Source organism: Abramis brama (assembly GCF_963993115.1).
Source record: "Abramis brama genome assembly, chromosome: 2".
In the NCBI taxonomy this organism is placed as follows: Eukaryota; Metazoa; Chordata; class Actinopteri; order Cypriniformes; family Leuciscidae; genus Abramis; species Abramis brama.
This window is the reverse complement of record NC_139964.1, coordinates 51,425,102-51,439,012: the sequence shown is the minus strand read 5'-3', so window position 1 is coordinate 51,439,012 and position 13,911 is coordinate 51,425,102. Positions and strand designations below refer to the sequence as shown.

The following is a 13,911-nucleotide window of genomic DNA, read 5'->3' as shown; positions in this document are numbered from 1 at the left end:
CATCGCGCTCCCACCCACCTTCACATTCCAGATAGCGCTGCACGATTATGACAAAAATCATAATTGTCGATTATTCCCTTGAAATTGCGATTATTAATTACGATTATCACAATTTACATTGAATATATGAATATATATATATATGAATATATATAGATATATATATATATATATATGAATATATATATATATATATATATATATATATATATATATATATATATAGATATAGATATTCTCTATTATAGAGATAGATTGATATAGATATGCTATAGATATTAGATAGATATAGATATGCTCTATGATAGATATTGCATGCTCGTAGTTTCCTTTGCACTTTATTCCGCCGCATTTGCGCGTGCAATTGAAGAGTGTGCGCTACGAACACAGTAGCCTATAACGGCTGACATGACAGGAACGTCCGTTTTTCTGAGGTGAAAGACTTTTTATTTCAGCGTACACATACGTCACTGCCTGGTAGTTCCTATTGTGCTGGGTTTTCTGAAGTAGATGTGATTCGCCTCTCATAACATGCTCTAAATGCACGCAGAGTGGATTTATTTTTATTTTTTTGTAATCACGGCTTTGAACGATTACGTAATCGTGGCTTCCATAATCGTAATCGCGATTAGAAATTCGATTAATTGTGCAGCCCTAATTCCAGAGCAGCGAACATGAGAAAAAGAGATTTGATAAAAAATGATGTATATTTCACACAAATAATATAATATACAATAATATCTTACTAAAATATACTGAAACCATTTAATTCCGTTTTAGATAAACAAAAGAATAAAAAATCATCTTACATACAACATTCTGTTCTTTAAAAGTGTATAAATTAAACTAAAGTTGAAAAACATTCTATCCTTTAAAAGTATATAATGAAATGCTTATACAATATATCTTACTAAAAAGAATTTAAAAAAAAGTGGAGCGTGCGCGTGTCTGTGTGTCTGTGTCTATGCGTGCGTCCTCTGACATGATCCCCCTCCCTCGCATACCAGAGCACAGTGAGGAAGTGAGTTCTATGTTTTATATATCACACTAACTAAAGTTGAAAGACATTCTGTTCTTTTTAAAAGTATATAATGAAATGCTTATAAAATATATCTTACTGAAACCAATTCTTTCAGTTTTAGATAAACAAAACAATAAAATTCATCTTACATAAAACATTCTATTCTTTAAAAGTATATAAATTATATAATATAATATAAAATCACAGAGTGGTTCTCTCTCTCTCTCAGCTCCGTCTGTCGGTCTCTGACTCAGAGGGGGCCTCACACCCTCCGCATGTGAGCTCTGACCCTCTCCTTCGCATACCAGAACACAGTGAGAAAGGGGTTTCCTAAATATCAGACTAACTAAAGTTGAAAAACATTCTATTCTTTAAAAGTATATAAATTAATTGCTTATAATATAATATAAAATCACAGAGTGGTTCTCTCTCTCTCTCATTTAAAAGCATAACCTTAAAAGTTTAAATTAGATCTTTTAAAAGACTGTTTAAATCTTTAAAGTTTGAATACATACACATCTTCTATTTATCTTTTAGAAGATTACTGTAATGATTTTGTTTAACGGTGACCTAAAGTATAATTGTTATTAAACAATGTCTGTTCAAAAACTTTAGATTGTTGAAAACTGTACTTAGTCGTCTTAAATCTCATTTATATGAACAGATTCAATCAGCATTTTTTGTCCAAGAGGGGGTTTCAATTTTTATGGTGGGGGCTTTCCATAGCTATAATGATTTTTGTACCGTAACTGCATATTCTATCCCGTACACCTAAACACAGAAAACTACATTTTCAAAAATGAAATAAATAAATAAATAATTTAGTATCATTTCTAAGCTGTTTTGCGCACACACACGGTTCTAAAAAATGAACTAATCTCTATTTTAAATTTAATTATTATTAATAAAATATATAACCAATGAATAATAACATATGTTACTAAAATGTATTTAAAAAATGTAAACAAAGTTTTAACTAAATAAATATATAAATAAAAAACCTTACATTTCCAGAGAGGTGAAGTAGTTCTTTATGCAACGATAAAAAACAATCCAAAAAGCAAATGGTTTAGATTTTCATAAAACAGCCCCAGATCCTTCAGGGATAAACTACAGTGTGAACTGAAGCTTCAGAGCCGTACAGAGACGAGAGGAGTTGATGAGTCTCGGGGGGGACAATGTCACAGTAAATCTAGCCTGCGTTCCAGAGTACATCTAGAGTTTATACTAAATTCATTTAAAAGCATAACCTTATAAATTAGATATTTTAAAATTAAAAGACTGTTTAAATCAAATCTTTAAAGTTTTATTAAAATCATATCTTCTATTTATCTTCTTAGAAGACTTATGTATTATTTTTACTAAACAATGTCTGTTCAAAAACTTAAGATTGTTGAAAAAGTATGCTTAGGCGTCTTAGATCTTATTTATACAAAAATATTTCAAACAGTATTTTTCTCCATACAACATGTTGTCAAAGTTTGTCACAATGTTTTGTCGTTGTGTTGTTTTCAAGAAATCCGAGGACTCCACATTGCTCTTATTTAGACTAAGTTGTATCATTTGGAAAATCACCACACATTTTTCAGAGATGCTGGTGGTCCGTGGCGCGGCCCAAGTAAAGTTTGTCTTGAGCGAATATTTCATTTTACTCGTCTTGATTCAAATCATGATTTTACTGGTAGCTATGATCTATTACACATATAAGATAATTTTTACTCATATCTCCCGAACTATCCTTAATCAGTGCGATAACACACAAGGTGAAACCCTTTACTGAGAATATACTATCGGTTATCTACTCAAAATATATGTAGAAGTTTAAATCCGGTGTTAACTAACTAAAAACAGGAAGATGTGACCCTAAAAAGGACAGAATGCTCAAGCACACCTGTTTTTTCTCGTCCCCTTGCAGCAGATCGTTTGTGTGTGGGAGTCTGACACAGGGATTCCTGCTGATGTTTTGAAGCACATTCCTTCACACATATTATATGCTCTTCACAAGTTCTCAACTGGTCAAAATACCATCATATGAATGCTACACACACACACACACAACGAGCGCATTTATCCCAGCACACAGTAGCGATGAGTCATTCATAAACGATCTGTTCATTGCATCTTTCACGTGACAAATGAACGAAAGACTCTGAAGGTAAAGTAATTATGTTCCCTGCAAATTATTTTTGACTGCATTAGTTTTAGCAGGCAAAAATTAGGGGTGTAACGGTTCACAAAATTCACGGTTCGGTTTGATAGGACACGGTTCGGTACATTTCCGATACAGCAAAAAGAAAGAAATGCCAGAGAAATTTCCTTGATTTAAAAAAAATATAATAATAATAATAATAATAATTAGTGCTGGGCGGTATGACCAAAAATCCACATCACGGTATTTTTCTAAATTACACCGGTTTCACGGTATATGACAGGGTTTTTTTCCCAAGCATGACTGGGTGTAAGAGGCGCTTTAGGAGCGGCAGAAATAGCGGTTTCCCCGGTAACGGCTGTACACATTAGCAGCAACGCTCATAAACGCTGCTTTATCAGGAAAGATAAAGAAAGATTTAATCGTAATAACAAAGAAGCTTTTCTAAAGACCGTCAGTTCACTTCACATACATTCATATAAAAACACCCGCGCCGCCTTTTGATTTTGAAACGTGCAGTGCTCATGTTTATTCAACGATGTCAATGCCAACCACAAACAGATTTTCCAAAAGGCTGTGTTGATATTGTGAACCAATGTATGGGAAACACTGTAATATAATTTGACAGCTATCAATTATAGTTTAACCTAGCCATCTTCAAAGTCACGCTTAGGGGCTGTTTACACCTGGCCACTTCATGCGTTTTCTGTGACCGGATAGCTATCCGATCGTGAAAAGACCAGGTGTAAATGCTCTCCGAAACGCATTCGAGACGGATTTGAATCCGATCGCTCAAACCACTTCAGGAGGTGGTCTGAGACGCATTCCAGACGAAACTGGAAAAGTGTAAATGCATCTGGTTGTTGAAACCACATATGTAAATTGTACTCCTCCCAAAAATGCTAAAAAAATAAACGTGTGAGAGCGTGTTATATGTTATAGACAGATATGACGACGCTACTGGAACACGCATCACCACAGATGAGAAGCTGAGCATATATTCATTATTAAGCCAACGTGCAAACTATCGCAAATCAAAAGTGAAAGTGAGACGCTTAACACACAATCATCATCATTGAAAGTAGAGAAACGAAATGATCTTACCAGGGCTGTTACTGCTCTCTCTTATTGCGGTCTTTGATTTTGAAATTTTAGCTGATGATCAATAAAATGCAGCTCATATCTGTTGCTTTCGGTGACGTGCACTCCATTAACACTCCATCCTGATCCCGATATTGGATCGGGATCAGGATCAGTATCATTATCGGCCAATATTCAGTATTTCGTAGGGCTGAATTATATTTAAAAATTTAAATCCGTTTCGCAAAAACACATTTATGTGACCAGGTGTAAATGGAATCGTTTTGATAAATCAGATCTGAGTAAACGCATGAAGTGGCCAGGTGTAAACAGCCCCTTAGTAACACGTGCATCACCACAATGCAACAGTGAAAGGACCCTCTCAAACAGTGTCGCGCCGTGCCGCGTTCCGATCGTTATTAAAGCGACATACACATTGCGGTATTTTAAAAATTCATATCATATAAAAAGAAAAAATATTTTTAAATAAGTGTGAGTTTGAGTTTTCCTACATCTTGAAACTTTGTTTTATAAATGGGGGTAATCTTTGAAGGATAAACAAATAATGTTTTGATCATTACATTAAAAATAACATTTAAATATGATAATATTTGAATTTTGAAGTGCTGAAAAAAGATGTGTGACGTAGCATTTTACTATTCAAACTTCCATGGTTACAGTTAGTGTTACTACATTAAATCCATGGTGAATGTTGCTGATCTGTGGACTTTAAGCCTATAAAACTAGTTCATTCATGGCACAATGTTTCTCCTGGTTTGCATGCCAGCGCTGTTTGATCTAATAGAGATCTACGGTTAACGGAGAAATTAGAATTTTTCTCACTAGATCTCACAGTGATGTTAATACCTCTGTGGTATTAACGAGTAGTGCAGTTTTCGTTCCACTTTCATTACATTTGCCATTTGCAGTTGGTCAACGTTGTGGTGGCAGCGCCATCTTTGACTTTGCAGTCCACTTACGAATCACGGTCAAATGGAACTGCACCTTCAGTCAAGATGATGTATAGAGCGCAGTTCATGGTTGCATAGCAACAACAGACGCCACAAGAGCGCAAGCGCTTTGGAAAGAAGGAGAAAGCGGCACAGCCGCACCTTCCACGAGTTTAGACGCGATATGTGAACGGCCCCTCAGATCTACAAGCGATGCGCACATATTTTAATGAAAATATCAAATGATATATCGAACATTTTTTATATTGTTACCGACTGATAAATACGATACCGTTTTATCGCCCAGCCCTATTTGGATGTTCCGTAAGTTCCAACAAGATAAAAATGCCAATCTGAACACTAAGCAGACCAGGACTAAATGTTTTTTTTGGTCCGGACCAATCAAAACAAGCGAACCGAACTACAAGTGTGAACACACCCTCAGAGAGCACACGAGTGCTGAGAGGTTAAAACACTGGCAAGACTTAAAAAGAAATGCAAATTATAAACTTTAGTGAAGATGCGAAACTGTTTTGATTGTGCAAGTGACAATTCCGAGGTCGACTGTGCCGCTTGCTTGAAGTGCAGACGCGATGTGGTGATGAATCCTATTGTGCCTTTTGAGAGGGAAAGAGAGAGAGAGTGCGCGGTGATTCACTCACGATGTTTGTGAAATTATATCTCAGAAAGTTTTCAAATTACTTTGCAAGTTATTTAATAATAAAATATGAATTTTACCTCACCTTCAGCATAATAATTATTTTACAGGCGCCAGACAGAGATTGAGAAGGTGCCGCTGTATGTCATGCCATCCCTCTCACGATAGGTGCGGACCGCCTATCAAACTTCCCAAATCGTTTATCGGCCAATCAGTCGGAGCACCCCTTATTGACTGATATTTTGATTTATTTTGGGGCTAATAAATATTTTAGTGGGGTCTAAAGCATCTGTAAAATAGATCTATAGTGACAACCCTGGTATTTAGTGGATTGTGTTTAACACATAAATGATTATCAGTTTCACACACACATCGGTTTAGACATTCTACAATGATCAAGAAACAGCAGCACTGATATTGGATTGGGATCAGGATCAGTATCATTATCGGCCAATATTCAGTATTTCGTAGGGCTGAATTATATTTAAAAATTCACCAGATGATTTGAATAGCTCTACTTGTAAAGAATTAATCATTCTAGGATGATATTGTAGGGTAGTGCATCCGCATAGAAAATAATAAATTACAAGCAAATATAAATACAATAGAACAAAGATAAAAATGAAATACGCAGTGTTTTGTTTTTCACGTAAATCTGTATTGTGGACATAATCAAAGAAAAAAATAACACTGCATAGTCTTGACTGTATAAATTAAATATAATATAAATAATTATTTAATAAAATTTTTCTTTGTTAAAGCTACAAAAGAGATTTTCTCTTTCTCTTCTGTTGTTTGATTAACATTAGTGACAAACAACTGTGGGTATATCAGGTTACTGTCACTTTAAGACGAATGCATGGATCCAATATAATGATACACATATTTTCTTCCTCAATTGTTTACAACACATACTTGGAGAGATGGGCATTTTGTACTGATTTTACGTAGGGCTGTCCCGGGAAACTTGACAACCGCCAAAACACTTTTTTTTTTTAAACACAAAGCTTTGTTTACAAAATAAATAATAGTTAGCAATTAAATGTTACATTTCAGCCATGGAGACATTTGGATTCATGCCGAATGAGAGGTACGTGAGCCCATAAATTTAAGCTTTGTATTCTGTTTTGCGATCTGGTCACCCGATTATTCACGGTCGCTTTTAATTAGGCCTATTATCATTAGGTTTGAAAATAAATAGCAGCTAAGAAAACATACAAACTGACTAGTCATTTTTTCCCCATGCACACAAGTTACTCAATATTTATTACCAGTTGCATTACAGGAATAGTCATACTTTGCTACAGATAGATAAATATGCTAATCAGTAGGAAAATCTATTTATTTTCATTGAGATAGCCAGCGAGTTTTCGCATGCTTGCACTCTTCCCTGCAGATATCATCTTTCATAAGCAGAGCACTAAACCCTTCTAGGTCTAGGACCCAGGATAAATGATGTTGCCTACTTTCTACCTCTCTCTGGTGCCTGTGTGTGTGAGAGTGTGTGTGCTTGGTGGAGTGGGGGAAGGGCAGCCAGTGCTGAGTTGAGCTTCAGACTCAAAACAGCACAGTGGCAAAACCAGGAAGCCCAGCAGTCACTCCAATTCCCTCCAAAACACTCTCAAACTCTCCCCAACAATCACAATTTTTGTACCGTAAAAATTTGTACCATTTTTGCACATTTATTAAGAGAATATTATGCAATGTTAGAGTAAAAGAATCTCAGGAAATGTATATGAGATGACTGAGCCTGCAGTTCTTTAGTTAGTTCTCCAAGGACATGTGAGAGAGAGAAAAAGGCTTACACTCAACTTTAATATTATTTAACTATATGTACTCACTATAGAGCTATAGTTAAGGTTAGTTGTAATTATGCATAATTTACTGTCATTACTATAATAAATACATGTAGTAAAGTACAACTTTCTTTCTGCTTCATGAAGCTGTGTTTTTGATTTGGCAAATGTGTGTGTCGGGGGGGAGGGGTTAAATGGTTCCCATTTATTTCCCCTGTCAGTGAATTTATTGAGGAGCTGACCTATTTCATGTTCACAATGAACAGGAAAACCTCTATGAGGGTACAGTGTTAATTTCCACAAAATCTTTGTTGGTAGAGTGGAGAGCTTGAAGAGTATAGTTAATGGCCTAAATCAAACGGATGGGTTGAAAATGTATCCATAGATAAACCAACCATTCTCACTGCCATAATGGTTATGTAATAATACAACACATTAAGAGACAATAACACAAGTTGAAATGTAGGATTGAAAAGCATTTTAGAGACAGTCATTTTAGAGGCACTTGAATTGAATTGAAATTAATTTAACACTTAAATCTAATGCACACAAACTCTTTCCAGAATTTAAGGATGAGGAAGCACAACAATGTTATAACACTGCATTACATTTTAATTTCTAATTCAAACAATGCAGGAAAACTCACACAGACACATTTATTTGTTAATGTTTGAACGAAACAACAACAGCGTGCCGCTAAATATTACGCAGTTGTCCACATCTGTCGCCATGGTTACAATGGCAGTACTAGCGGAAACGAGGGATAGCGCGGATATTACGTCATTGACAGGCGACAAGTGACGCGCACTATTTAAAATTGTGAATTTCCAAATTCTTGGAAACATTTAAGACAATGTACATAATTGAAAGAAATATATAACACTGTGCAAGTGTTTTTTGGATATTTTGATAAATTCTTACATATTGTACCTTTAATAAAAATAAAAAAAAAAGACCCCCTGTGGTTAAAATCAAGTTTTTAATGTTGTTTAAATGTCTATATAAAAATTAATGCACACAGATTATCAGATCAAATTAGTCATTTAAAAACTTTCTGTGAGATATAATTTCACAAAGAGCGAGAGTGATTCAGCACTACCAAATCTTCTCTCTCTTTCACAATGCACACATGGCTTCACATTACCACAGAAGCTGCATGCTGCGATACAAGACTTTCGCTCGTGTTTCGGGACAGAATTGTCACCTGCCCAATCGGGCCAGTGTTGCATTGTTATTAAAATTGATCATATGCAGGACTCGTCAATTAAAACATTCAACAATTTTAAAGCATTCAGTAGTGCTCACTCTCTGAGAGACAATTTTCTGCACGCTCATACCCAGAGCACGCACACATAAAGCTGCCTCACAAGTAACAAACTGAGTGCTTTTTTGCAGCTTATTGCGCTTAAACGGTCAGAAATGCAAAAAAAATGTGTCAAAATGCCCGTCTTGGAGAGTATTCACATAAACACAGTCAGTGATGTCTTAAGTGAACGTAAAAAAACAGTGGAGAAAGACACAGCATGTGTATCAATATACTGGATCCATGCATTAGCTCTTACAGTGACAGCAGCCTAATATACCTGTGATATAAACATACCACATATACTCATAATGTTAATCAAAGAACAAAAGATAGAGAGAATTAATCTGTATTTAATTTATACAATGAAACATTCAATTTATTCAATTTCTACAGTATTCCCGCACAGGTTGGATACTGTTAGACCTACCTAAAAACCTTAAAGCACTCTTTATTACATTTGTATTCTTATTTTATTGTATTTATTTGTGCTTCTGTTTGTAATTTGTTTATTTGTTCTTGTTTATTTTATAAATTCAATTCAACATTGAACTCAAGCTTCCTTGTCCTTCCTTGTGTGTAAACTCATGCGCAACAAAATTACCCTATTGTAAAAACATATGCATAGAGTGAGCATACATTTAGGTGAGATAACCCAGCCTGATCTCATGAAATGCGGATCTATAGCACGCACTGTGTTTATCGTGCAATTTATACACGGAAATGAGTTTTTACGTGCATATGATAGCCTACTTTATTTACGTGTGACACTTTATTGCGTGTAATACCCACGTACCCCACACCATTAATCCTACCCAAAGGTATAATACACACGTACCCTAATCCTACCCAAGGGGTTTACAGTTTGTATCATATGAACATTAGGGCTGGGCGATATATCGCATGACATTGTTATGCGCATCTCGTCAGTAAAGCCGGTTCCTTGATTAGTAGTAAATCACAGAGCCGTAGTTCACTGACAAGCTGAGCCATATCGCATTAATTATCGCGGACGTATCGCCGATAATTAATGCGATATGGCTCAGCTTGTCAGTGAACTACGGCTCTGTGTAGTAAATGCCGCTCCATCTGAAAGCAGGTGATGGCGATTTACTACTAATCAAGGAACCGGCTTTACTGACGAGATGCGCATAACAATGTCATGCGATATATCGCCCAGCCCTACATGCAATGCAATAAAATAGCTTCTCTTCCCCTACAAACGATACCATAAATGAATATGAATATTTAACTTCTAGTTGAAAACAAAACGAGCTCTTGAAGCTCCGCCCTCTGTGCTGGGAGCAGCAGCTCATTTGGTGACTCATGTTCATGGTCTTTATTACTTCCCCATGTGATTATTGTTGAGAAATGGTAAATTCTCACATAATGACATGATCAAGAGGGGCTAAGACTGGTGGTAGTGAATGCTGTATCAGCTGAGTACTCTGAAGTATTAGACCTGATGCAAGGTTATTGTTTTTTTGTATATTGAAGTTGTTGTTTTTTTTCATGCTTTGGCACCTGTGAGCACCTTGCACTTTACTGGCTTGGGAGAACTTAAATAAATATAAAAATGGCATTTAACGTCCTCCATGTGTTATTTTGAAGAACTCTGGATGTCCTTGTGGCACATTTAAAAGGACAGACATAAAAACGGTGCGTTTTCGCTCACCCTCAAAAAGTGACAACTTTAACATGCTATATGAAAATATCTGTGGGGTATTTTGAGCTAAAACTTCACATACACACTCTGGGGACATCAGAGACTTATTTTACATCTTGTGAAAAGCACATTATACCACCCCTTTAATTGTTCCAGCAACTAGATCCCCATCCGAAAGAGCTTTTAGTGCCAGTGGGAAGAGTGTCATGCCACAGAGCATCTCTTAAACCAGAAACCATTTGATAGGCTTGTGTGCTTAGCTAAAAACTTGTGAAACACTTGCATAATTTAGCCCAGTTGCACAGTGTAAAATGTAATGTGTCAGAATGCACTTTTTTTCATATTGTTACATTTACATATTAATTTAATATTTTTTTAACTGTGTTTTTGCACTTGAAACATTTTGAATGTGCTTAGAAACAATAAGCTTGTCTATCCAAATCCTGTTTTTATTTTTTTATTTTGGATATATAAATAAATTACTATATAAAGTTATAGTCCAAAGTTAACTATCTCAGCGGCTGCATCATACTGGTACTGCCCATATGTCAAAATATTAGTTAACTCAATCAACTATCAACATCTTCAATCAACAATAAACATCTGACTTGAGCAGGATGTTTCTAAACAGCAAGTTTTTATTTAGTTTTGTCAAATGAAAAATGGATTTCATTCGCAGCACAGAAAACAGCATCTTCTCAACATGTCTAGTCGACAACGCAAACCAAACTCGTCCAGGCTGAAATTACTGACGACTCGTTTCAGGCAGTTCAAATTCAGTTCTTTCTTTTGCAAGACCATAACTTCAATGGTTGTGCACTTTAATATTTGAAACTAGGCAGACCTTTTACATTCACAAACAGCTACATTACAAACTACATGAAAGGTCATATCTGAAAAAGCATAATGAGCATGTTAAGACATACTTTTATTGAACCAGCTTCAAATGCATTCAATTTAAGTGCAAAAAAACTGATTGCATTCATTTTAGCCTCTGTAAAATTAATCATATGTGCAGTATGTTGTTTCAGATAAAATCTGCTAAATTTAAAAGTTCTTTAAAAAAAAACTGGATGCATTTCTTAATCTTTGTGGCTGCTTTCTGGTTAAAGGGTCAAAAAAAGTCCTGTGGCTAAACTGCACTGTGTTTTAGGGGTTGCAATTAAAATGCTCTCAAGCCCAAATCCTTGGGGATCTTATTTGGTTAAACTTGTTGGTCCAATATGTATTATGCAATGATAATGGCAGCATGACATTAGTTGCTTAATTGCCCAAATCAAAAGTGCCCACCTCCATGTCTAAAATAACATTCACTTACAGCTTGACTCCCTTTTCAATCCAACTGTTTTTTCACAGTTTTATCATCTGTCAAGCAAGAAAGTCTCCAAGGTGCAAGTCTGATCAAAATAAGCTACCAATCCTCTATAACTCAAAGCCGTAGCTCATAACATGGGCAATAGGTATATAATGGTTGCATATTGCAAACATTATTAGAGCACTAACATCGGTACACTTACATGCACCCTTTATGAATCAAAAGCATCTAACTAGAACTAAACTAGGCTCACAGCTGTACGTTTCAGCCAGGAAATCATGTGGCAATTTCATCAATACAGTATAGACATGGTAATCTTCTCAATTATTCCAAGTCTTCTTCGGTAGGGGACATTAAAAACTTTATATACTTAACAGCTCAATAGTTATGTATGTGCAACTGTTTTCCAATAAAGCATTTAATATGCTTTTAATTACATATAATATAAAATGAACTAAATATATTCATTCCAGTGATTTGATTGCATTTGTCAACACTTTGGCTCTTACCTTGAGTCGTTTGACGACTTCATCGTTGCTGATCTTATCAGTGATCTCTTTGACACCCAGTGGGTAGGTGATCTTTCCGTCCCCCGCTGGTCGTTGCTGCTGAGGCTGTTGCGGGAACTCCATCATCCTTCTCCAGACAGACAGACGGTCCTCTACTGGCCTCTATAGGCAACAACACTAAAGTTCAGCACACAAACCCACCACACCACTACAAAAACACTAAAATACACCTTATGCACTTCACCCTCCTGCACTCTGGTCGTGTAGTTAAGCCCCCTAAAACCGTGGAATGACACGGAAACCTTACAGACGACAGTTTGCGGGAAAATTCTAAATAAAATCACAAAGCTAATGAAGCTAATAGCAACACTAGCCTGAGAGCTAACGAGACCCGCTCCGCAACCGCGCTTTTACTCTAAAACGCATTACTATCTAGGCATTTAAAGCTCTCCTGATAAGAGTCTCCACATGTTATGCACGTTCAGACATAACCACACTACTCGGATAGTAAGGTATCGTATAAAAGCACCTCAGAGAGTAAAAGAGCTCTTTGAGCGGCTAATGGCCTAGCCGTCAGCTCCAGGCCTCAAACTATTCAACAAACATCCAGCCAACACTCACATTTACCTATTACAATCACAACCCGCCGGTTCCTGCTACCCCAAAAGCATTTATCCCATATCTCTCACTCGACACTACTCCACTGCGGCCGTTATCCCAACTTTAGACGGTAGGAAATCTGAATTGTTTACTTGTTTTCTCAGTATAAGTTCACTCAGCGAGGCAAACAGCGACCACCAACTTCATCATGCCACACAAACTGTGTGAATTAAACTCCCCCGAGCGACCCCAGCCGCCTCACAACCGCTTTCAAACAATTCCCCGGTCATTACCTCACAGACAAGTCGTTGTTTTAATTCATGAGTCGGGTTCGGGTTCGGGTTTGGGTGTTTTTTTTAGTTTCGGGCACAAAGCTCCGTCTTTTTCATTCAGGGCTGTGTGAACGTCCTCGCGTGGAAAGTGGAGGCGCAGCGACCCCGTTGGCTGAAAGACGGTATAGCGGGGCGCCGATGGAGGGAGAAACGTTACCATATATATTAGAAAACAACCGCCTGAAATAGTGGTTTACTTGGCACTGAACTTGGTTTACCGTAAGTATTAGAAAAGAAAAGCCCCATATATATGGTGAAAGAACCGCCTCTGAATTGTGTACTGCACGATCAACAATCTACAACAGCACAGCATTACTTGTTTGCAATAATCAATAAAAGAATAAAAATAAAAGAATAAAAATCACCAATTAACTCGAAGATAAAATAATAAAATACATAACAAATGTATTAGAACTGGTGAATAATAACAGTGTACATTGAAGTGTGAGAAATATGTCAGAGTGAAATATTATTAATGATTATTATTATTATTATTATTAATATTGAGACGGGACAAAACAGGTTACATTTG

General features: G+C 36.3%; 1 protein-coding gene across 2 annotated transcripts in view; it reads right to left on the bottom strand.

Moving 5' to 3' along the window:
- pds5a (PDS5 cohesin associated factor A) overlaps window positions 1-13,516 on the bottom strand; it is a 32,840-nt gene extending 19,324 nt beyond the window's left edge. Inside the window, exons 1-2 of one of the 2 annotated variants that reach the window (XM_084106857.1) lie at window positions 13,341-13,516; window positions 12,448-12,609 (exon numbers count right to left, since the gene is read on the bottom strand). In XM_084106857.1, the coding sequence (XP_083962983.1) occupies window positions 12,448-12,573 (126 nt within the window). In that variant the 5' untranslated portion in view covers window positions 12,574-12,609; window positions 13,341-13,516. The remainder of the gene's footprint in view (window positions 1-12,447; window positions 12,610-13,340) is intronic. The other variant, XM_084106856.1, reaches the window with a different exon arrangement.
- Window positions 13,517-13,911: the final 395 nt, after the last annotated feature.